General features: G+C 42.8%; 1 protein-coding gene across 2 annotated transcripts; it reads left to right on the forward strand.

Moving 5' to 3' along the window:
* Positions 1 to 566: 566 nt before the first annotated feature.
* On the forward strand, positions 567 to 24083 carry cd99l2 (CD99 molecule-like 2). 2 transcript variants are annotated; one of them, XM_086290964.1, is made up of 9 exons: positions 567 to 743; positions 8541 to 8597; positions 11102 to 11155; positions 11275 to 11394; positions 14716 to 14796; positions 15752 to 15832; positions 16021 to 16140; positions 17309 to 17374; positions 17815 to 24083. In XM_086290964.1, the coding sequence occupies exons 1-9, from the start codon at positions 683 to 685 to the stop codon at positions 17874 to 17876; spliced, it is 702 nt and encodes a 233-aa protein (XP_086147090.1). In that variant the 5' UTR covers positions 567 to 682; the 3' UTR covers positions 17877 to 24083. The 2 variants fall into 2 exon arrangements, with proteins under 2 accessions (XP_086147090.1, XP_086147091.1); XM_086290965.1 differs by lacking the exon at positions 14716 to 14796.
* Positions 24084 to 24294: the final 211 nt, after the last annotated feature.

Below are 24294 nucleotides of genomic sequence, written 5' to 3' on the forward strand. Positions count from 1 at the left end.
CCTAGTTTTTTGGGATTACTTAATTTAATTTAATTAAGTTGAGTTGAGTTGCTGCCCCAAGTGGAGGAGTTTAGGTATCTCTGGGCTTCAAGTGAAGGGAGAGGGGAGCAAGCGTTTGATAGATGAATTGGCTGCAGTGATGAAGAGAGAACTGAACGTAAAAGCGAAGCTCTGGATTTACCAGTCACTCTATGTCCTTACTCTCACCTACGATCACTACCCAGAGTTTGTGACTAAAAGAACAACACTGCAGGTACAATCATCTGGGCGAGTTGTCTGGACCTTTCAAAGTAACCAACACAGGGGCCAGAACTTGACAGCAATAAACCCCACCCTCACTTAGCACAAAATAAAAAAATAACATGAATAGTAAGCACACCGACTAAACGTGCTCTGTTGGAACCGTGTATGCGATCGTGGAGTTTTTCGATAAAATAATAGTAAAACCTATTCATAACCCTTGTTCAGTGTACTTGCGCTAATGACGAGATAAACTAATGCAACATCTCTCTAATGAGAGGACTTTTGTTTTAAAAGCAACCGGAAGTGGCGCAGAGTGGGTGTGTCTCAGCTAGCCGTGGGGAACGCCCTGGATGCGGCTTTCGGACACGCTGAGTGCCAACACGCCCGCTGATCGCTCGTTGTTTCTGCACCTCGTCTCGGCTCGTGTGGACTCGTAGCCATGGCTCACCGCTCTCTGTGCGCTCTGTGTGTGCTGCTGCCGCTGCTGCTGCCGCTCCAAGGTAAGCTTTGTCCCGCACACCTCACCCCGCCGGCTCTCCCTTTGTGCCACACTTCGGTTTAAGGCCGAATAACGGTCCGTCGGCCTGAAACGTGTCGTACGGTTTTCAGCCTCTACAAAGCTTTACTGCTTATAGTTCAGCAGCTGGAGTGACTTGCTTTGGTCCCTGTAGTTCTGGATGCAGATCCACGGAAAAGATCAAAGAGACAACACCCCGTCACCTCTGTGCGTCGCAGCTGCACGTGCACTACTGGAAATGGTTCTCGTGCTCGGTGATGGAGGATGATGTGACCGGTTTTCAGGTGAAGGCGAATCACTGAAAACCCGACGATTTAATTTAGTCATGAGTTGATTTGTTTTATGAAAACCGGAAGATTTAAATGAGCAAAATGTGACTGAATGGTAGAGTGAAGAACGTATGGCACACGCTTTAATCATGATGTTGTTTAATAATGGGTAAGTTAAGGTCAATAGTTAGCTGTGGTTGGTAAACGTTGTAGTGTAAGTGAGGTTTGGATAATGGAAATGTTGTATACCCCAAACCTACATTTTAAGTCCACGCACACCAGTGTTTGTTCACTGGAACCAGCTGAAATTTGAGTTACTGTATTTAGGATTAGTTGCATGAAGCTGAACAAGGTCAATAACTTTAGACTAATGTCACATGTTAGCTTCTCTTATAGGACATGTAGGAAAGATGAAGTTTTACAGCAGATTTTCTGGAGCTTCTTATCTGCAGCTGCAGCTTCCATCATCATCAACTAATATACCCTGTGTGTGTGTGTGTGTGTGTGTGTGTATATATATATATATATATACACACACACACACACACACACATATTGCACAGTAGAGAAATATAAAACGTTTCTCGACTCGTGCTAATTTATTTGGATTGGCAGACAGAGCAGACAAAGATGACCGCACCACAGTGAGCTCACAGATGACCTGGCAACACCTGTGATAAAATTCTTGTCATTCTTCAGTATTTGTTGTCGGACTCTTTTCTGTGGCAGGGATTTCACAGCGTGTGTGGCACAAAGCAAAATGGCAGACAATGGGAGGGAATGGAGGGATGACACTATCCTGAAAACTACCAGGGCTCGGATGGATGATGGGCACAGGAAGCCTTAACCGCGGCCCAGTTTCCTTTAATGTTTTTGATCAGTGCATTTACGCTAATAAACTTTAAACCAGTACATCAACTGGTGCTATAGGAGGCAGACGGCCTGGTGCAGTGAAAACAACGTGCAGCTTATTGCTGCCAAACACAGGTGCTGGTCATAGAATTAGAATATCATCAGAAAGTTGATGTATGTCACCAATTCCATTCAAAAAGGGAAAGTTGTATAATGTTTACATTCAGTCCATACAGACTGTTTATGTCTTTTGATTCTGATGATTGTATCGGACAACTAATGGAAACGATGTCAGGGTTCTAGCTTTGGATTGTCATCTATGCTTAGAAACATATAATCATATAATCTTAGAGGTATATAATCATGATCGGATGTCTGCTCCGGTGTGATGAGAGCCCAGGATGCTCTGATTGTGGCCTTCAGCTCTTCTTCATTGTTAGCTCTGGCATATTACATCTTCCTCTTCACTATGGGCTTAAGGTCAGGCGAGTTTAGTGGCCAATTAAGATCAAGGTCCTTAACCTCCTGGGACCTGGCGTCCACATATGTGGACATCACATTTTGGTTATTTAGACCAAAATACTCAGTTGTGCTCTACGAGGGCCTGATGTCCACTGACGAGGACATTAAACTGTTCTATCAAAATTTTAAACAAATGTCCTCACATGTGGCTCTGACTTTTCATAAAAACAAAAATAAAGTAAAAAAAAAAAAAAAAATCTGGTAATTCTTTGTTTTTACATTCATCGGGCCCCAATCAGCCCAAATATCAAAGAGAAATCAAAAATGCTGCTGTGGAAGAGCTCGGGTCTTAGGAGGTTAAACCGGGTGCTGGTAGCGTTGGCACTGTGTGCAGGTGCCAAGTCCTGAAATCTGCAGTTCCATAAAGTAGGTCTGCAGCAGGAAGCAGGTTCCTGCTTCCTGGTGATCTATGGTTCCTAGTCTCAGTTTGATGTGCTTATGAGTTTCCTGTTTATGTCTCTGGGGGATGTAGAGGACTCTAGGTCATGTAGTTTCCTTTAGGCATTCCCCTCTGATAGCTCTGTCCAGGCACAAACCTGTTGCTGGAACAGCTGAGACTGTTCTACTGCAGCTAGCAAACATGGGACGGCAGGCAGAACTCTTTGTGATCTCGTGCACGAGGGACATGAATGAGACGAACGCCGTTCCTGCCGCTCCAACCCCAGCTCCCCCGTAGCACTGCTCTTTATTGAGGTACATGAATATTCATAGGTTCATTAACATATGACGTCTCAAACAGGCATGTATGTGAACAGAGTACCGTGTGTGAAGATGTGACCCTGTGACTCCTAGATCTGCTGGTGCCTGAGTCCAGCAGTTCACCTAAACAAAAGGCACTTTTACCTAAACAGAGAAAGAGAAGCTACGACCTCTCTCGTGACCTTAGGACGTGTGGTGTGAACGTACACAGAGCCTTTGCAGACTACTAAGGATCAGACATTCTATCATTGCACAATCAATTATATACCTATGAGTAGGGCTGCTCAATTAATCGAATTTTAATCACGATTACGATCTGGGCTTTCAACGATCATTAAAAATGACTGAGCCGATTATTAGCCCCTCCCTCATTTATCCGCGACACCTTAAAGGCCATCTGTGAAAATATTGTCGGGCATAAACCGTCCGTGGCGCAAAAAAGGGTGGAGACCGCTGATTAAGAGGACCCGAGGGAAGCTCGGAAAGCTAAGCAGAAGTTATTTGGAGAGGAGAGTGACTGCCGTTGGTTGAAAAGAGAGTTAAAAAAAAAAAAAAAAACTTCAGTGGTGTTGCACACTATTTTATATTATTTTTTTAAAGTCATTGTTAACCCTTTAAAGCCGGTCAAAGCAGCACGCTCCGTTTTGTGTAACTATTTTTAAATCCCTGTAGAACCTGAACCGTGTAAGCTAGCGCAATAATTTGTTTTGCATATGAAACCGGAGGAGTTGTACTTACATCTTATGCCATCAGCTTGTCCTCGGTCACGGTTTCCTTCCACATATAGCTTTGCAAAAATTGCATAAAAAGCGCTTGCAGGAACAAAAGCATAATATTCCAGAAACACGCTTTGCCGATCCATCAGCTGTTCGTAACACTTCCCACAGTGAAATGATGCACATGCTGTTTTCTTTGCAAATTTGCATCATAGGATTGTTTTTTGTTTTTCCTGCAGTATATAAAAATTGGTGTATCTCCAAAATAAAACTATGAAGACACTCAAAATAAATTTCCTGTGGTGGGAAACTATTTTTTGCAACTTTATTGTATTTAAAGTTTTGAGGGATAAACCTCTTAAATTTCTCCAAGTAGAAATATATGTAAACAAAACAAAAGCGATTTTCAATTTTTTTTGTATTTTATTGCACTTTTTTGCAATTTATGTAATTACTATGGACTTAATGCATACATATTATTAAAATATGGGCTATAACAGTTGTATTGATGTATAGCAACTTGAAATGCTCCCACAAATGGCACTACAGCATGTAAAAAAAATAAATAAATAATATAAGCTCTGGTGGACTTGGTTCTATAGTAGGTCTTAAAGGGTTAAATAAATATCGTCAAATAATCGTGATCTCAATTTCAGTGAAAATAATCGTGATTATCATTTTTGCCATAATCGAGCAGCCCTACCTATGAGCATCAATGACAATCCAACAGTGACTCTGACACCCTCACTGCCCTCTCTGTTTCTTTACCTCTCTCTCTCTCTCTGAGTCTCTCTCTCTCTCTCTCTGAGTCTCTCTCTCTCTCTGAGTCTCTCTCTCTCTCTCTCTCTCTGAGTCTCTCTCTCTCTGAGTCTCTCTCTCTCTCTCTCTCTGAGTCTCTCTCTCTCTCTCTCTGAGTCTCTCTCTCTCTCTCTCTCTCTGAGTCTCTCTCTCTCTCTGAGTCTCTCTCTCTCTCTCTCTCTCTGAGTCTCTCTCTCTCTCTCTCTGAGTCTCTCTCTCTCTGAGTCTCTCTCTCTCTCTGAGTCTCTCTCTCTCTGAGTCTCTCTCTCTCTCTCTCTGAGTCTCTCTCTCTCTCTGAGTCTCTCTCTCTCTCTGAGTCTCTCTCTCTCTGAGTCTCTCTCTCTCTCTCTCTGAGTCTCTCTCTCTCTCTGAGTCTCTCTCTCTCTCTGAGTCTCTCTCTCTCTCTCTCTGAGTCTCTCTCTCTCTCTCTCTCTCTGAGTCTCTCTCTCTCTGAGTCTCTCTCTCTCTCTGAGTCTCTCTCTCTCTGAGTCTCTCTCTCTCTGAGTCTCTCTCTCTCTGAGTCTCTCTCTCTCTCTCTCTGAGGCTCTCTCTCTCTGAGTCTCTCTCTCTCTCTCTCTCTGAGTCTCTCTCTGAGTCTCTCTCTCTCTCTCTCTCTGAGTCTCTCTCTCTCTCTGAGTCTCTCTCTCTCTCTCTCTCTGAGTCTCTCTCTCTCTCTGAGTCGCTCTCTCTCTCTGAGTCTCTCTCTCTCTCTGAGTCTCTCTCTCTCTCTCTCTCTCTCTCTCTCTCTCTCTCTCTCTGAGTCTCTCTCTCTCTCTCTCTCTCTCTCTCTCTCTCTGAGTCTCTCTCTCTCTCTCTCTCTCTCTGAGTCTCTCTCTCTCTCTCTCTCTCTCCTCTCTCTCTCTCTCTCTCTCTCTCTCTGAGTCTCTCTCTCTCTCTCTCTGAGTCTCTCTCTCTCTCTCTCTCTCTCTCTGAGTCTCTCTCTCTCTCTCTCTCTCTCTGAGTCTCTCTCTCTCTCTCTCTCTCTCTCTCTGAGTCTCTCTCTCTCTCTGAGTCTCTCTCTCTCTCTCTCTCTCTCTCTCTCTGAGTCTCTCTCTCTCTCTCTCTCTCTCTCTCTCTGAGTCTCTCTCTCTCTCTCTCTCTCTCTCTCTCTCTCTCTGAGTCTCTCTCTCTCTCTCTCTCTCTCTCTCTCTCTCTGAGTCTCTCTCTCTCTCTCTCTCTCTCTCTCTCTCTCTGAGTCTCTCTCTCTCTCTCTCTCTGAGTCTCTCTCTCTCTGAGTCTCTCTCTCTCTGAGTCTCTCTCTCTCTGAGTCTCTCTCTCTCTGAGTCTCTCTCTCTCTGAGTCTCTCTCTCTCTCTCTCTCTCTGAGTCTCTCTCTCTCTCTCTGAGTCTCTCTCTCTCTCTCTCTCTGAGTCTCTCTCTCTCTGAGTCTCTCTCTCTCTGAGTCTCTCTCTCGCTGAGTCTCTCTCTCTCTGAGTCTCTCTCTCTCTGAGTCTCTCTCTCGCTGAGTCTCTCTCTCTCTCTGAGTCTCTCTCTCTCTGAGTCTCTCTCTCTCTCTCTCTCTGAGTCTCTCTCTCTCTGAGTCTCTCTCTCGCTGAGTCTCTCTCTCTCTCTCTCTCTCTCTGAGTCTCTCTCTCTCTCTCTCTCTCTGAGTCTCTCTCTCTCTGAGTCTCTCTCTCTCTCTCTCTCTCTCTCTCTCTCTCTCTCTGAGTCTCTCTCTCTCTCTCTCTCTCTGAGTCTCTCTCTCTCTCTCTCTCTCTGAGTCTCTCTCTCTCTCTCTCTGAGTCTCTCTCTCTCTCTCTCTGAGTCTCTCTCTCTCTCTGAGTCTCTCTCTCTCTCTCTCTCTCTCTGAGTCTCTCTCTCTCTCTCTCTCTCTCTCTGAGTCTCTCTCTCTCTCTCTCTCTCTCTCTCTGAGTCTCTCTCTCTCTCTCTCTCTCTCTGAGTCTCTCTCTCTCTCTCTGAGTCTCTCTCTCTCTCTCTCTCTGAGTCTCTCTCTCTCTCTCTCTCTGAGTCTCTCTCTCTCTCTCTCTCTCTGAGTCTCTCTCTCTCTCTCTCTGAGTCTCTCTCTCTCTCTCTCTGAGTCTCTCTCTCTCTCTCTCTCTCTCTCTGAGTCTCTCTCTCTCTCTCTCTCTCTCTCTGAGTCTCTCTCTCTCTCTCTCTCTCTCTCTGAGTCTCTCTCTCTCTCTCTCTCTCTCTGAGTCTCTCTCTCTCTCTCTCTCTCTCTGAGTCTCTCTCTCTCTCTCTCTCTGAGTCTCTCTCTCTCTCTCTCTCTGAGTCTCTCTCTCTCTCTCTCTGAGTCTCTCTCTCTCTCTCTCTCTGAGTCTCTCTCTCTCTCTCTCTCTGAGTCTCTCTCTCTCTCTCTGAGTCTCTCTCTCTCTCTCTCTGAGTCTCTCTCTCTCTCTCTCTGTCTCTCTCTCTCTCTCTCTCTCTCTCTCAGTCTCTCTCTCTCTCTCTGAGTCTCAGTCTCTCTCTCTCTCTCTGAGTCTCAGTCTCTCTCTCTCTCTCTGAGTCTCTCTCTCTCTCTCTCTGAGTCTCTCTCTCTGAGTCTCTCTCTCTGAGTCTCTCTCTCTCTCTCTCTCTCTGAGTCTCTCTCTCTGAGTCTCTCTCTCTGAGTCTCTCTCTCTGAGTCTCTCTCTCTGAGTCTCTCTCTCTCTCTCTCTGAGTCTCTCTCTCTCTCTGAGTCTCTCTCTCTCTCTCTCTGAGTCTCTCTCTCTCTCTCTCTGAGTCTCTCTCTCTGAGTCTCTCTCTCTGAGTCTCTCTCTCTCTCTCTCTGAGTCCCTCTCTCTGAGTGAGAGTCTCTCTGAGTCTCTCTCTCTGAGTGAGAGTCTCTCTCTCTCTCTCTGAGTGAGAGTCTCTCTCTCTCTCTCTGAGTGAGTGTCTCTCTCTCTCTCTCTCTCTCTCTCTCTCTGAGTGAGTGTCTCTCTCTCTCTCTCTCTGCGTGAGTGTCTCTCTCTCTCTCTCTCTCTCTCTCTGAGTGAGTGTCTCTCTCTCTCTCTCTCTCTCTCTCTCTCTGAGTGAGTGTCTCTCTCTCTCTGAGTGAGTGTCTCTCTCTCTCTCTCTCTCTCTCTCTCTCTCTCTCTCTCTCTGAGTGAGTGTCTCTCTCTCTCTCTCTCTCTCTCTCTCTGAGTGAGTGTCTCTCTCTCTCTCTCTCTCTCTCTCTCTGAGTGAGTGTCTCTCTCTCTCTCTCTCTCTCTCTCTCTGAGTGAGTGTCTCTCTCTCTCTCTCTCTCTCTCTCTCTGAGTGAGTGTCTCTCTCTCTCTCTCTCTCTCTCTCTCTCTCTGAGTGAGTGTCTCTCTCTCTCTCTCTCTCTCTCTCTCTCTCTGAGTGAGTGTCTCTCTCTCTCTCTCTCTCTCTCTCTCTCTGTGTCTCTCTCTGAGTGAGTGTCTCTCTCTCTCTCTCTCTCTCTCTCTCTCTGTGTCTCTCTCTGAGTGAGTGTCTCTCTCTCTCTCTCTGAGTGAGTGTCTCTCTCTCTCTCTCTCTCTCTCTCTCTGAGTGAGTGTCTCTCTCTCTCTCGCTCTCTCTGAATGAGAGTCTCTCTCTCTCTCTGAGTGAGTGTCTCTCTCTCTCTCTGAGTGTCTCTCTCTCTCTCTCTCTCTGAGTGAGTGAGTCTCTCTCTCTCTCTCTCTCTCTCTGAGTGAGTGAGTCTCTCTCTCTCTGAGTGAGTGAGTCTCTCTCTCTCTGAGTGAGTGAGTCTCTCTCTCTCTCTCTCTCTCTCTGAGTGAGAGTGGGCTTCTTCACATGCTTCTGCCTGTAATCCCAGACACACTTGATGATGCTGACATCAGGGACCATCACCTCAGTACTTCTTGTTCTTCTTTACGCTGAAATTTGGCTGTTTGGCGTCCTGCTGCAGAATTTCTTGTTCTTGCACCAGGACATCAAGAGAAATTCCTTGTTTATGTACAAACTTAGTAACAACGTGATTGTGTTTTCCTAAATGCATTCCTCTCTCTCACCTGCCCTGCAGTTCTGCCTCAGGACTTCAAGCTGGAGGATGCTCTGGGTGATGCAGACAATAAACCACGTAAGCACAGTGAAACACCACTCAGCTGTTTCTGGTTTAAAACTCTCACCGTGACCGGGTGACCAGCTGTTCTGTGTCTGGGCGTTTCCCTCGTCCAACATGGCCCCAGTTTAAAGGCATCAGTTGATGCAAGATTAGCAGACAGAGCTGCACCAACAGCTACTGTGATGGAGAAACTGAGTACACAAGATGACATGATGTAATAAAGTCACATTTCCATTTCTGGTTATTGTATGAGCTTAGTTAGTTTCATTGGAATGAAATATGCTGTATTTGTCATAAGATTTGTGTCAAACCTGCAGTTTGTTTTTTTAGTTATATAGATGCAAATTTGAGGCTGCCTCTCAGTGTCAGTGATATTACTGTATATATGATCCACAAGCATAAAGTCAGATATGTGTGCAACCTTTAAGAGCTCCAATCCAAACACAAACTGATGCCAACACACCTGAAAGGGAATCTGAATAAAAACCGATCATATATGCACAAGTTTAAAGTTCAGCATTTCCTCTTTCAGAAAACCTCCTGTGTGTACAAATGCCACCATTACATTTGACTTTTACTTTTCTCTTGGGATCACAAACAAATGACTAAAATCTTACCACACAAATGTGTTAAATGTCTACAGCTTTGATTGAGACTGTGGAGATGTAGTCTGCAAAGCTGTGTCTGTCCAGCAGCAGAGCGTATTCAGTGCCTTTGTTTTCCTCTATATAGAGCTGGGCGATATGAGATTTTTTCATATCACGATATGTTTTTTTCATTTCAGGCGATAACGATATCTATCACGATATAAGCCAAATAACTATATTTGTAAGATTTAAATGTGCCGTTGCTCACAAGTAAAATGTGAAATAATCAGCAACTTGTTTTTATTTAAATATTTATTTCCCATAATAAGTTCAACAGATAAATAAAGGCAAATATTGCAAACTACACAAAAGGCAGCCACTAAAGCGTTTAAGTTTCAAAATAGAACAAACGAAACAGACTAAATTGTCAATTCCACTTAGAAACAAAATATTAATTCTAAAAATAAATCTTAGTTTGTTTTACAGAAGAACAGACAAAACTGACTAACTTTTGTCAATATCAAATAAACTGAGAACTAAAAGGAAATTCTCAATCTCTCCTTGTTGTATAGCTTAGCTTTTCAAACAGTTTTAACAGTTACTTTAGTCTGACAAAAGCCGAATGACGAATTAGCGCTTCCAGTCAGAGACTGAGGCTACGTCCACACGTACACGGGTATTTTTGAAAACTGAGATTTTCCGTTTCCGTTTTAAAAAATAATCCCGTCCACACATAAAGGCAGAAATGAAGGAAAACGCTGCTATGAACATGCCAAAGCAGCAGGTGGCGCTAGATTCCTAACCGTGCAGAAATGTTGGCCAATCAGAAGTCTAGAAGCCTCGGTGGGAAAAAGTAAACAAAGCTGGGGCATAGAAGCAGAACCGAGTCGTATGTGTGGAGGGACAGTAACTGTGTGTATATGTAAGCATTTAAACACTGCAGAGAGTAGAATTAACAGTATTGTAGAAATTCATTTCACCGAAACAATAACGTGGCGCACAGTGTGACGCATGCACCAGTTTATTGTATTTCCAGACTTGCTTTCGGCACAATTTACAGTGCACGCTACTCTGTTTTTTGTCAGACTTGAAATAGCCGAAATACCTTCACACTACAGAACTTCTATGGCTCTTCTGTTCGACAATCTCTCCGGCGTTGCAACCATCATCTGTTTTCTCTTCGGTCACGCTCGGTTGAATTTTCTAGTCGGCACACTCATTTCCTCCATTACGCGCTGGCTCCATTACCCGCTGGCTGCTTCCCAAACAAACACACGTGCAGCTTGGCACTTGTGCTGTACGTAACAAGTCACGTGACGTGATTGGTTCGGCTCTGCGCTACTTAATTTGGATTGGCTGACCTTTTTTAAATTTTTTTATTTATTTATATATTTATTTTTAAAGAGGACAAGAGCGGCGAGGTCTATCGCGATAGCTTAATTTCTCTATCGAGTAAAAGTTATATCGCGATACATATCGTTATCGTTCTATCGCCCAGCTCTACCTCTATATGGAGCTTGTTTCACCATTTTGGATGCCAGACACCCTGTGAGCACCCAGCAGCACCAGTGAACCTGCTGGTAATGGCTCCGTGAGGCCTGAACAGTCCTGATCCCCTAAAGGAACTGGTCCCATCCACCTACAGCCCAGTAACCTGGACTGGCTCCATACTGGGCAGAGTCGGTGTCAGTCCTGTACTGCTGGATGAAACCCAGCTTCAGACTATTTCAGCTCCATCACTTAGAGATGTTTGCATTTTTCACAAATGAAAACTGTAAGATTTTACTTATTTGTTCATGATTTGAAACACGCAGCCAGGCAGAAAGGTATCTAGTGTGACTGAATAAATAAACTGTGATTATCTGCTATCATCTCATGAGTGATGGCAGTAAACATATTGACCATTATATGTTATTCTGACTTGTATAACAGTGACACCAGCACCTACAAAAAAGCAAACAGCACCATCAGGAGGAGCAGGCGGAGGTGAGAACTTGACAGCATCTTTGCACAGAGTCATTTTAGGTCTGAATAAATGTGGGACAAGAAAATCTGTGCGCTACAACAAATCTGATTGTAACTGTGTTGTTGTTTTTTTCTCTCAGACTTTAAACTGGAGGATTTCTTTAACGATGTCACCACCACCACCACCAAAGTCCCACCCAAGGTTTTCCCCAGGGTCCCTGCAGCCACCAAGGCCCCAGCGAAGCCCAAACCCAAGCCAGGTGAAAGAAAGCAGCCCAACTCCCCTCCTGAGGCCTGTGGGTTAGCTGCAGAGCGAACGGGCTTTGTTACCTGAAATCTCAAGAGTTCAATTTTTACATCTCTGAATAAATCGGTGAACAGCAGCCACGCCCACTTCCGATTAATCAGAGCTTTTAAACCATTCGGCACATCGAGGTTTTGGTGTAGAGAAAACATGAGAATTTTCTCACGCTCAAACATTGACTTATTTTGAATTTGCAGAACATATTAGGAGGTAAAAGAAGAATATTTTTATCTAGATTGTCTCGGCACACGTATCCAGCAGCTGAAGCTGTTACTTCTTTGAAAACATTCCTAGACTCACCATGAAACCTGGTTTCCTTAGTTAGGAGCGCCTGGTGGAGTCTGTGTACTGACTGTCAGTTTCCTCTTGGTAGTAGCTGGTTGTAACATGCAGACAGATTTATTTACTGCAGTTAGTACGTTCATTTAGTTTTTAGTTTCTATTAGTTCATTGCTGCTGTAGTTGTTATAATGGGGAGGGTGCCAGGAGCAACATTTAGGGAAAAAAAGTATTAATTCTAGAAAACACAACAGTCTCTGATGGCCGAGTGAATTCAGCTCAATGCAGTTTATGTAGCTCTCAGGCTCCCCTCACTGCGCTTTACATTTGTTAGGTAATAAATAAGAGAGGCCCAGACTTCAGTGTAAAACTAGGTTACAGGCTGACCAGAAACTGCATGTTTTTTGTAGAATATGAGGAACCGACAGAGTGAGACTAAGTCTAGACAGGTTGCCCTGGCAACAGACCTTTAGAAAGTGGAAGTTATTGCAAGCTGCACAGGAAGTTTTAGTGCACAGGCATATTAATAAATCAGACGCAGAAAAGAGGAACTGAATAGAAGAAGTTTTGTGTGTAATGAAACTGTGTGACGTATGTGACGTCGAGAGGTACATAAATAACCTGGCTTCCTGTTTTCTGCTTGTGAGCAGGCATTTCTGTGTGTCTCCATATCCCGGGATATGTAAATAAAGATCTTTTTAATTTTTTTTAAGAATCAAAAGAACAGTTTCTAACACTTGGTGCCGTGACCCGGATTCTTGTGCGGCTGAGGGGACTAATTTGGACCTTAAGGTACGATCTGATATGAGTTGGACAACAGACCGGTCTAAAAGAGTATATGTAACCGCAAGCCTGTTGAAAATTGTGTACATTGGATGAATTCTAAATTAGTTGTCCACTGAATTGATGATTGTTACCATTAAAGTGGCTCACTAGTGGAAATTAAACTAAATTATAAAATCTGTTAAGTAGATTTCAGGTGACATGTCCATGATAATTTTGGGTAATTTGGGATAAATAAAAGTAAAGTTTGGGGATATTTGATGAAAGCTCATTGTTGTTAATACTGGGGTGGATTTATTAATTGTTGTGATGTATGTTTGATGTTGGTGTGTAATGTGTGTGTGTGTGTTACGTCAGCCAAGAAAAGCGATATGAGGTTAGGATATTTGGTTAAGGGATATATTCCTGTATTGATTAGCAGAGTTGGACTCGGGCACCAGATAATTCAGCTGTGGAATCCCCACAGTGGTGCTTTTAAACGTATTTAAATAAATTTTAGGACGGACGTTGGACTTCTAGGGGTGCAAAATGTTCTGACTGTGATGGCTCCATCTTGCGGCGGACGCGCTGCAATTTCCTGCGACGACAGGGTCATCCGGGTGATACCCGTGACAGATAGGGACAGTCGTTAATAATCAGTGGTCAAGTACCACTTTTCTTGCACCGTTTGACCGACAGGGTTGGACCCGGGTGGTCCCGTTTGAACGTGATTGACAGGTAAAGCTAATGGCGCAGACGGGATTCGAAAGCGCCCACGAGTGGGGCTTCCGGTCAACTCACGGGGACCACTTTTAAATTAACATAGGGCCTAGAAATTTGACCGCTATCGGTGAGGGCGTTCCTGAAGCGGGTTGATTGACCAGCAAGGTTGGACCTGGGCTTAGAGGCTTTTAAATTAATCAAGGGAAAAGTTAGGTGTACCGGGACTGAGGTTTGGAAACTGTGATATGGAAATGGTGAACAATATTGGTTTTGAAGAGGTGATATGGTAATGGAAATAATTTATCTTGGCGGTCAGTGTCTTTTAAAAACATCAGAGCCTTTTGACACTGGCTGTCTCCACCAGATTCACAAAAATGACTCCTGTCTCTCTGCATCAGCTCTGCGACACTGGTGACCTGTCCGGGGTTACAACAGCTCCCCCCGAGGCAGCGGGCAAAGAATCCAGGCTGCCTGTCTAAGAGAAGCTCTCAGTTTAATGCTGAACATTTCACTTATTATTTATTTTATTTAACCTTTATTTAACCAGGAAGATCCGATTGAGATTAAAAACCTCTTTTTCAAAAGAGACCTGACCAAGAAGCAGAAAGTGTCTCACAGTTAAAGAAATTCCTCAAACACAGGCAGCAACAACACACATGCAAGAATAAAATGAAAATAAAGTAAAGATAAAATTCAATAAAATGCAAATATAAATTTCAAAGTTCAGTTAAAATGACAATCACTGAATTGACACAGCTGCATGTTATGGACTTGGCCTTTTAGGATTCATAGTTTAGATTTCAAAGCACTTAATGAAATGAAGTCGTTTTCCAGTCGTTCTGCAGTTCGTTCCAAGCCGACGGGGCTAAATGGACGAAAGCTCTTTTGGAAAGGTTCATTTTGGGCAAATGGAACAGAAAGCAACAAGTAACCATGCAGACGAAGAGAATAATGACCAGCATGTTTCACCGCAACCAGGCAGCATATGCAGGAATCCAACTATTGCCTTAAAACTGTATAAATGAGAGTTCCTGCGACTGGCCAAAGCAGCCCATCCTACCTCGGAGTATAACTCACAGTGGTGAGTGTGAGGTTTGCAGTGAGTGATGAACCTCAGAGAAGCACGATACACAGCATGAAGCATTCACATATAGAATATCTCCATAATTGCCTTTTACCTGCTGCAACAGGTAAAAATGTTGCAGCACTTTCCTGTTCAACATCGTACTCGTGCTCAGCTGTTGATGCACCGTGATGGTGAATGGGCTGGTTCTTATACTGCTGTACTTGAGCATTCAGATCGCTTTATACAACATAAAGACACAAGCATCCACAGGCCAGTGCAGTAAACAGGCCAACGACACACAGTAACCAAAGCATAAGGGAAGTGTAGTCACTTGGTTTAATTAGAGTGTAATTAGTTGTTTTTTCTTTCTTTTAACAGTATTGTTTATTTGATCTCTGCTTCCTTTTTTTGCTCTAACACAGACGTTTGATCTTTTTACCCCTGCAGCCGGTGATGACTTTAACCTGGCTGATGCCTTAGACCCCAGCAATGACATTAATGGCAAGGATAAGAACGTGGGGAAGGGAGGTGGGTGATGGTGTCCTGCATAAGATCAACCTGACTCCTAAATCATCCGCCTTCATTAAATGGCGAGATTTCTCATTTCAAATGAGAACATGTCATTTATCTGTTTCCTGTTTGTCCGTGTTTCTGCAGGTTTGTGTTAGCTTAAGCTTCCTTAGGTTCCTTTTGACTGTCGAAAGTCAGTTTGGTGCATGGTGTGAAAGCCGCTGTTCTTAAAGTTGAAGCCATGAGTGGCACCAAAATGTGGCCTGATTCGTAAAATACACGAGGCCTCAGTGCTCGTCCTCGGCACCGTGTCAGTCTAAAGGAGTTATCTGTCCGTCCACTCATCTCCATCTCACTTCTCCTTCTTTCTGCCATCTCATTTCTTAATTTTTACTGCTTAGCTGTGTCTCCGTTGCATCTGTTCCAAACGTAGACAAAGAGGGGCAACTTTGAATTTATTGCATGTAACGATTTAATGCTAATCAGCCTCTTGTTTGGTGTTTTTGTCACTGGATTGAAAACTGCTGCAAGCTGCAGGATTTAGTTACACCCTGCCTAATGTCCCAGCTGCATAATGACACTGGATCATTGGTCAGATGAAATTATTTTGTTTTTAAATGAGAGAACAGAAGAAACGAAAGTGCATTTCAAGAATTTGTTAGTGTCTGTGAAGTTTCTATAGAAGCTTTTAAAGCCGTCATTAAAACCTGACGATCTCATCACTCTGTTTGTGATTCATTCAGTTCTCATGTGTTTGAACTGAATTAATGGACTCCTCCAAGCCACTGATAGCCACTCTCTGTCACAGAGCGCTCATTGTTGTCCTCCTCTGCTCCCACGTCTCCTCCTCCCACTGACACACTGCTGTCTGCTTCAGTGTTTAAATGCTGAACACCAAAATAGAGTTTGACAGATCAAATGCACTCATGTTTTAGTTCACATCCAGCTGCGTCTTCACTGTGTTTCCTCCCAGGTATGCTCTCTGACGACGATTTGTTCAATTTGAGCAGAGATGAGACCTACAAGCCTGACGACAGCAACGGCAAAAGCAAAGGTTAGACTTCATGGTACATATTTAACATTTCATTACACCAAAGATGTAAACGCTCTTTCCACACGAGGGAATGTGGTGGCAGGTTTCTGTGTCTGCTGTGCTCCTATAACTGAGCTGTGTGTGTGTGTGTGTGTGTGTGTGTGTGTGTGTGTGTGTGTGTGTGTGTGTGTGTGTGTGTGTGTTTCCAGAGAACACAGCAGAAGTGGGCACCATCGCAGGGTTTGCAAGTGTAGTTGCCATGGCGCTGGTGGGTGCGGTCAGCAGCTACATTTCCTACCAGAAGAAGAAGCTGTGCTTCAGTATTCAGCGTAAGCTACACTGCACAGGTGGTTCAGAGGGGGCGGGCCCTCACTGCTACACTGCTATAAAATGAAAAGCGAGCTGCTGTTAGCGTCAAGTATTTGATCCTCGTTGAATTTGTGGGTTTGCTAACTTATACAGAAATAAACAGTTTGTAATTCTTATGGTAGATTTATTTAAATGTGCTTTTTCTGGATTATTGCAGGACTTAAGAGATACAAGCAGCCGCTCCTTATGTCTCTGACTATGAATATATTTTATTATCATTACATCTGGATTAATATACTCACTATTTTTAATTCACTGATGACTTGGTTGGAAATGTTAAAAATTCCCATTTAAACTTCATAGAGCTGTCGTTACTTTTACAATATTTCAAGAGTTTTCAGCAAAAACAGGAGATACGATGGAGTCATCATTTCCATTTCCTTTGAAAAATCAATAATTGATCATCAAAACAGTCAATGTTTATTTATTTATTTTTCTTGATGGAATAATCAATTATTCAGCTCCATCACACCAAGTATGAAATGCAAATGCTAATATTGAAGCTCCACTGATGATGCCTTTCTACCACATGTTGTGAATGCACTCAGAGTTGACTGAATTAACTCCAGGAGATAACACATCACCTCTAACACATCACCTCTAACACATCACCTCTAACACATCACCTCTAACAGATCATCCTCTTTGTAGTTACATTTCTAGTCTAATTGGCTGGTCATGAATAGAGGTGGCAACAGTACAGACTTTCTGTACTTAAGTAAAAGTACAAATACTGGTGTTAAAAAATACTATTTCTTTAGCTCTGTGTTGTCTCTTCCTTTGAAATCCAGCAACACACTGTGTGACAAACAGTTTGTGTTTGCTGATGTTTGTTGAGCTGATCGAACCCTTGTAGAAACATTTTTCCCTTAATGCTCGTTGCGCTGGCTACATGCTGACTAAACAGACGGACACTTCAGCCCCCGAGTATAAATGCTGTAGATGATACAGCTGATGCTTTGATAACAAGCCTGTTTAGAAACTGTAAAGAGTAGAAAGGACAGATATTTGTTTACAAATGTAGGAAGTAAAAATCAAAAAGTGGTCAGAAAGATACAAATACCTGAAAATTGTACTGCAGTACAGTAACGAAGTATTTATAGTGAACTGTTTGTTATGTGTTGGCAGAGAGTCTGAACACTGACATGCTTAAAGCCGAGAACCCTGAAGCGGTGGTGGCCACAGAACCACAAGGTACACACCCCCCTGTTATATAAATGCATATAAATGTACAGTGGTCCCTCGCTATAACGCGGTTCACCTTTCACGGCTTCGCTGTTTCACTGATTTTTTTGTGGCAATTTTTCTTTTTTACAGCGCATTGTTCTGTGTCCTGATTGGCTGTAGACCATTGTCAATCGATCTCGTGTCGTGTCCTCTGTCCAGTACAGAACTTTGAGCCTGTATGAGAAAAGTGTATAAAGTGTGTAGTGACGAGTTTTACTTAAAAACATCTGTAATAACTTTAAAAAATAAAGTTGGCTACTTGCAGATTTCACCTATCGCGGGTTATTTTTAGAACGTAACTCCCGCGATAAACGAGGGACCACTGAAGTTGTTTCCTTGCTTTCAGAACAAGCTGTCACAGATCTGTTAGAATAATGTCTGACAGGAATGTTGTTGTATCTCTGCAGTGCAGCAGACTCTGCTGGAGCCGCCCAACGCTGAACCTCAGACTGAAGAGAACGCTGTGTAAAACAGAGCCAATCACCGGACTCCCCAACAAACCCTTCGCATAACCCCCCTATACACACACACACACACACACACACACACACACTGAACAGGCAGAGGTCACAGGTTGTCTCTGTGTAGCATTATTGCTGCAGAACCTGGATCTGTAATCCTGGTTTGTCAAATGTCATGTTTTTAATTCTCTGTAACGCACACAGCTCACACCGTGTGGGTTTTACCCCACTAACCACTCACAATGTTTTTTACTGTTATTTATTTGCCAGCATGTACTCTGTAGTGCTTTGCTGGCACAGATTGAAGAATACCTGAGATGAGAAGCTAGCTCACAGACTCAGTCAGTATCCACTGAGCTGGTTTTGGGCACATTTGAATTTATTGATGATATTTTTGGCAAACTGATGAGTCAGTAACCTGCTGCATGTTTTTAAAGCAGCCTAAAAGAGCATTTGAGGAAGCTGAACTCCAAAGTTAACCAGATTGCTGTGAAACTCAAACTGACTTTTATATTGTTTATATTTTGTTTTTATTCTTTTTACTGTGAGTTGTATTTAGGGATAACAGATCATTCTGTGTCCCTCGTTGAAGCCTAACTAATCATGTCTTGTAAATCAAAGCTATTGTTCTTGTTGATGCAGAAATCTGATCTGAAATATTTATTTAGTCTCTGCTCTCCACACGCCTGTGGAGGACATTCAGCTCGTTGCACTATTACTACTCTAACCATGTTACTATTAACACAGCTTTGGCTCTAATCTTTCTTAACCAAGTACATTAGTGAATGACTAAGGCATCCAACACCTGTAAGTATTAGAGTGTAAATGGCCTTATAAAAAAAACTCATTTCTAGTTTGTTTCAACCATTAATGTAAATGATGCTGAAACATCTGAGCGGTTAATAAAACACCTTATGGTCAATTTCAAACCTAGAATGGGAACTCCTCAGATGGGAAACAGTGCCCACTCTGCGCGCCCACTCTGCGCGCCCACTCTGCCATATTGTCTTCTTTAAGGGGGAAAGGGGATTATTGATTGGAGGGTCTTTACCTCACAATATGAAGGACTGGAAGCTGTTTCCCACGTGTAAAGCTTGTGAGAGTAAGAGGACTGAGTATTGTGCCAAATATGAAAAGTCAGAAAAGCAGTAAATGCACTTGATGTGAGTGATGATGATGAAGTTTGTTCCACATCAGTTTCAGCTTAAAACTGCGTCCCGTGAGCTGCTGCTTCCCTCTGAATCCTAACGGGACTTTCTTCAGTGGAAACGGACGAAACTCCAGCACTTTGTTCCCGGGAAAAAAGCTGACTGTCACAGAAATGTTAACAAGTCTAACATGAGTAGTTAGTAGTACTGGTGACTGAGTTCTTGTGTTGGGTTTGTGGAGCTCTGAGGTGACTTTGACTTTAAGTTTGTGAATTTTTCTAGAAGAAATAACATCACATGACAAAAGGTGAATTCATTGAAAACAACTGTAAAGTGAGTAGTTATATTAGTTAAGATTGTTAACATTTGTCAAACAGTTATCCCATAACAAACATAAATATTTAAACAGGGCTGTTTTGCCATTAGCTTGGAGGCTAATCCATGTCAGGTCCAGCTTATGGTTCCTTCTTGTGTCTCGTGGTGTAGCTCTGCTCTCGTACTCTCAAAGATTCAGTGTAATATTTCTTTGCATTTAGTTCCACAGCCCAGCTGTATGCTACACAAGGGGTTTGCCTACTTTCCAGATTTTTCAGCTACAGGACGGTGGAACTTTTAGTAGACGTGTAACCTTCATTCATGGTATCCTAATAAAACACATTAGTTTTTCTGAATTGCTAAAACACATTTCCTAAAACTGCAAAATTCAAGCTACACTCACAAAACCTTCAACCTGTCTTGCAAAACCAAACATTTGATCCAAAACTATTTTAACTTTACTCAAAATCAAGCACCACTATCAAAAACCACTCAAAACCAGCCAATGTGCAAACACAACTTAGCAACGATTACACCCTACAGACAAAAATTAGAAGTAGATTTTCCTGTGTAAGGGTTTCGGTCGTAGACTTTCCATCTCCATGCTGAGAAAAACTCCTCAGTAGGGTGCACAAAGGGAGAGTATGGAGGAAGAAACACATTCAAAATGCTGCTCATTGTGAAACCAGTTGCATGTTCTTGAATCTCGGTGAAAGCTCCATTGTCCCAAATGATGCTCTGCTTACTCGCGATCTCCCTGCTCAAGCAAAGCATCCTGTAGACCATCCAGGAATGTTGCTAGAAGTTCGTTGTTGTATGGCCCAACAGTAACATCGCGGTGGAGAACCCCATAGCTGCTGATGGCACAGTTTCGTTCAAATGGTCCCAATAAACTTGTTTCATTCTTATCCTGTAGCGTTGCAGGACACGGTCAGTCGTTGACAGACTCACACGATTTATTCCCTCAAAAAGTGTGTTGTCTTCCATAATCTGCTGCTGTATTTCACGCAGTCGAATTGCATTATTATGACGGACCATATCCACAATAAGTGTCTCCTGGCGTTGTGAGAACATGCGCGTTCTTCCACCCTCATGTGGCCGTCTTTCAATTCTAAACAAAATACCATTTGGATATAAGTACACACACTCATGTTTTCAGGTTTTCACACACAGTAACATGGAGAAATGATTTTTCACTGTCTTCTTACTGAGAGTAAACTTTTTACCTGTTTGCTTCTCTGAAGGTCCGGATTATAGTAGCAACCTGCGTAGGTTTGGTTGCACACGTTGCCCTGCCTCCCTCATTGCAATGCACCAGAACATGATCTTCTTGGTCTTCGTCCTTGCCCAACACCTCTGACACGGACTCCTCTTCCTCTTCTATTGTATTGCCCCACTGTTGGATCCACTCATACCATACTCATACTGTTTAGTAATCGGGTTCACTGATTGGACACATGTTTTCAATTTTAAGTGGCACGGTGTAAATGATGACAACAGTGTGTTAGTTGTGTTTAACTTCTGTAGCCTGTGTGCACCACACTGCTAAATGAATTTTGTGTTTGAGAAAGTGTTTAGAGTTTTGGTAAATGGGAGATTCAGATTTGCAAATGATGTCCTAACCAGATGAACAGTGTTTAAGATTTTGACAACTGTGAGATTGATTTGATGTGTTTTGGTGTTGGTAGTTTAGTTTTTAGTGTTTTAACAATTCAGAAAAACTCTATGAAACCTATTTCTCTGCAGAGTTACTGAGCAAAGATCACATCAATCTGATGGATGTGGAAATGAAATTCAGCGTCCCTCTTTGAAGAATAACTAATTACTAACTGTTGCACATCTAAGCAACCAGTGAAACCAGTAAATGTTTACTTTATATCAGTAACAGAACTTAGATGTGAAGACAAGAAGATTGTGTATAAATAAATAACCTTCAGCATCCGAGTAGACAGATTCCCGAGGCCATAATCAGTCCAGAGGACATCGTCTCTGACAGCATCTGTCTCAGACCTGGCTGATTTGGGGTTTTACTGATATTCCAAATCTCACTACAAACTAGTTTAACTGTTGATCCAGGAATAACGAAGACAAACCACTGGCCGACTCCCTCATTACTCTATTAAAAAGACATTTCAGTTTCTGCTGGACTAAAATGGGTGCGATAGGAAAATTAGGGACCGAGTGGAAGGAGTTTGGAGCTGGCACCGCTGCACAGAACCTTGGTTGAGTTGGTCTGTGTTTGAAAAGGTTTAGCCGTGTCGACGATGTTAGCAGCCGTAGTTAGTTGAAGGGTTTAGATAGTGCCCTGAGGAATGCTTTCTGAAACTGAGCAGTTCTGTTTGTACTAGTGTGGTAGCATATATTCCTGCTGCATTTAGACTTTAGACTTGTGTGTGTTTGCACTGTTAGCTTGCTTTTTTATACTTTTTACTTGACTGGACTTTTCCTAATAACTTAACTTTTGAAGATAGTTGATGCTTCCTGGTGAGTGAAAGTTTTTCCAGCTTTCCATTGAGTCTTGGCTGTTCCAAAACAAGAAAGCTTTCATTAACGTTCCTGCGCTGTGTCTGAAACAGTTTCCTTTAATGTCTGATATATTAACCTTTTTGTAGCACAAACCTGTAATGAGGGGATCTGATTTATTCCACACACAGCATAGATCTAGTAAATAAGCTCATGTTCATTCATGTGTGGAACAAAGTCTTGTAATAAGAAAGTCAATTAGTTACATTGTATATGATTGCCATCTTTTGTTGTTGTTGTTGTTGTTGGGAGGTTGGATTGTGTGAGCGAAGGATCAAGTACAGAAGATGCACAAGTAACCATACCAGACATGGACATGCAGTAAGAACCACCACTGTGTGTCCTGTGAGCTGTAACAGAGTGACAGTACAGTCATCCAGCTGTGCTCGCAGCCTAAAGAAAGGAAGTGTTACAGTCAGGATGCAGCACAGACAGCAGCCTGTTCCCTGGTGTGACTCTGGTAACAAGAGACAACACATCTATCAGCTGCTTCTCACAGCTTTACTGTGTTCACTGCGTGTTTCACTTTGAAAACGGTTCGACTGGAATGGCAGGAAGGAAAAATGCTGCAACTGGAAGGTGGGATCAGATTAACAGGTTCATGTCTGGAAAGGGTCTTTTTTGTATATTTGAGAGTTTTGTGATGATTTCACTTTGTGTACATGTCTTTGAGGTTGGTCATTAAAGTAGGATGTATGTGTATAACCAATATTCTATGGCTAGATAAATCTTTGTGCGTGTGTGAGAGATGAACGGTTAATGCTAAAAAGAGAAAAATAACCCAGTTTGTGGCCACAGTAGCCATTAGCATCCTTAGCTTTGTCTTATTTTCTAATCCGAGTGATTCCTGTGCTGGGTTGTGTTTTTTAGGCCGTGTGTTGTGTTTGCAGGTGTGGTCTCTGTGTAGTTGGCGGTGCTGTTTAAGACTCTGCATACCTGTATGCTGTAATCCAAATGACACTTCTCTTTTAGCCTTATATCCTGCAAAGTCCCACAGGAGCGCACTGCAACATTCATGTAACACTGCACAGCTGCACCCGAGCGACACCACAGTCGCCCCCTGTTGGCGACAGGTGGGGGCTGTTTCATCAGGCTCGGGCTGCTGGAAGCTTCACTCAAATCAAACAAAATAACAAACCTTTCAGTTGGCTGAATGTATTTAAATATTCATGTTTGAATGCAAAAATATTTGGTCTGTAGCAAAAATATGTATTTACCAAAGACAAAGTGCTGATTGAGCCTGCCATGGCCTCTGTGCAGAGTTACTGGATAATCTGTTATTAGAAAATAATAAACTGTTGATTATATGCTTGAATCTGAATGTGAAGCATTTGAATTGGTCTGAGTGTGTATGAGAACATGACTGTTTTATATCAATGAAAAGAAAAAGATACGTCTGATGTCTTAAAATAATGTGTGCTAACCTGTGCAATGCTTGCATTCAGCCACAGTGCATTATTATTGGCACTGTTCTGCTTTGGGCTTTAGTGTGGAATTTATGGCACGCTGCAGTTTGGATATGGGCCCCATGTGTGACCACCAGTACCAGTAGACCTGCTACAGCCCAGCAGCAAACAGTACAATGTTTGATTAAATGTGACTGTGTAACGATTCCAGCGTAGATGGAATAAAACCAGTAGAATGTTTGTCATCAATAAGCAGAAGATGTGGCGATCAGCCCTCGTGGCCTGTTGAACATCAGTGATGTTGGTTGGTAGTAGATGAGTTTCCACTGTATAAGATCTGCACTGTCTAGAAAAGAGCTTCATCTTTAGCCAGCACCTGCGATGCTGTCACTCAGCCTGCCGTCTGTCCTTGCAGCCGATGATTGTGTCACGCAACGCCAACCAAAATCCTGCAGCCTTACATTTTTATTCAGGAGAACAAGGCGAGATATCTGGTTTCTGTTACAGAAGCCAGCAAAGCTACAGCTGATCTGCTGCGTGAGGGTTTTTTACCCTGACTGCCACATACAGGACGCACTTTGTCATCTTACCACACTAACACACATACACACACAAACTTTGACGCATGCTTTTCTCTACACACTGTTTTACTTGTGACTTTCGAGTGTTGCGCTGTCTTTTGACAGTTGAATGTTGCACACAGCTTGAAGTGTAATAGTAAACTGCTTTCTCACTTATTCTTCTGTAGCTTTCTTGCAGTTTGTTACAGCTATTGTTACAATTATTAACCAATAAAATCTTTTTCAAAAGAACAAGGAAAAGACTGGACATCTGAATTGTTTCTTTATTTTTAAACGGCATGTCAGAAGTGAGTATGACTCCTTGAGGATCTTGAGGGTTTCAGCATGAGCCGCCTTTTTAACGTCACGCCACAGCATCTCAATCGGATTCAGGTCAGACCAGGCCACTCACAAGTCTTCATTTGTTTTATTTATGCCATTCAGAAGTGGAGCCGCTGGTGTGTTTTGGATCAA

This window comes from Aulonocara sp. 'chitande type north' Nkhata Bay, linkage group LG5 (assembly GCF_057382095.1).
Source record: "Aulonocara sp. 'chitande type north' Nkhata Bay isolate Kocher_YH1m ecotype deep benthic linkage group LG5, A_spYH_male_GT1.1, whole genome shotgun sequence".
In the NCBI taxonomy this organism is placed as follows: Eukaryota; Metazoa; Chordata; class Actinopteri; order Cichliformes; family Cichlidae; genus Aulonocara; species Aulonocara sp. 'chitande type north' Nkhata Bay.

What these genes read in the sequence shown, in the direction of transcription:
- cd99l2 (XM_086290964.1), top strand. Translation starts at nt 683, where the DNA reads ATGGCTCACCGCTCTCTGTGCGCTCTGTGTGTGCTGCTGCCGCTGCTG. An exon ending in ATCAGGAGGAGCAGGCGGAG is followed by an intron (nt 11,156 to 11,274) that starts GTGAGAACTTGA and finishes TTTTTCTCTCAG; the next exon opens with ACTTTAAACTGGAGGATTTC. An exon ending in CAGCAACGGCAAAAGCAAAG is followed by an intron (nt 15,833 to 16,020) that starts GTTAGACTTCAT and finishes GTGTGTTTCCAG; the next exon opens with AGAACACAGCAGAAGTGGGC.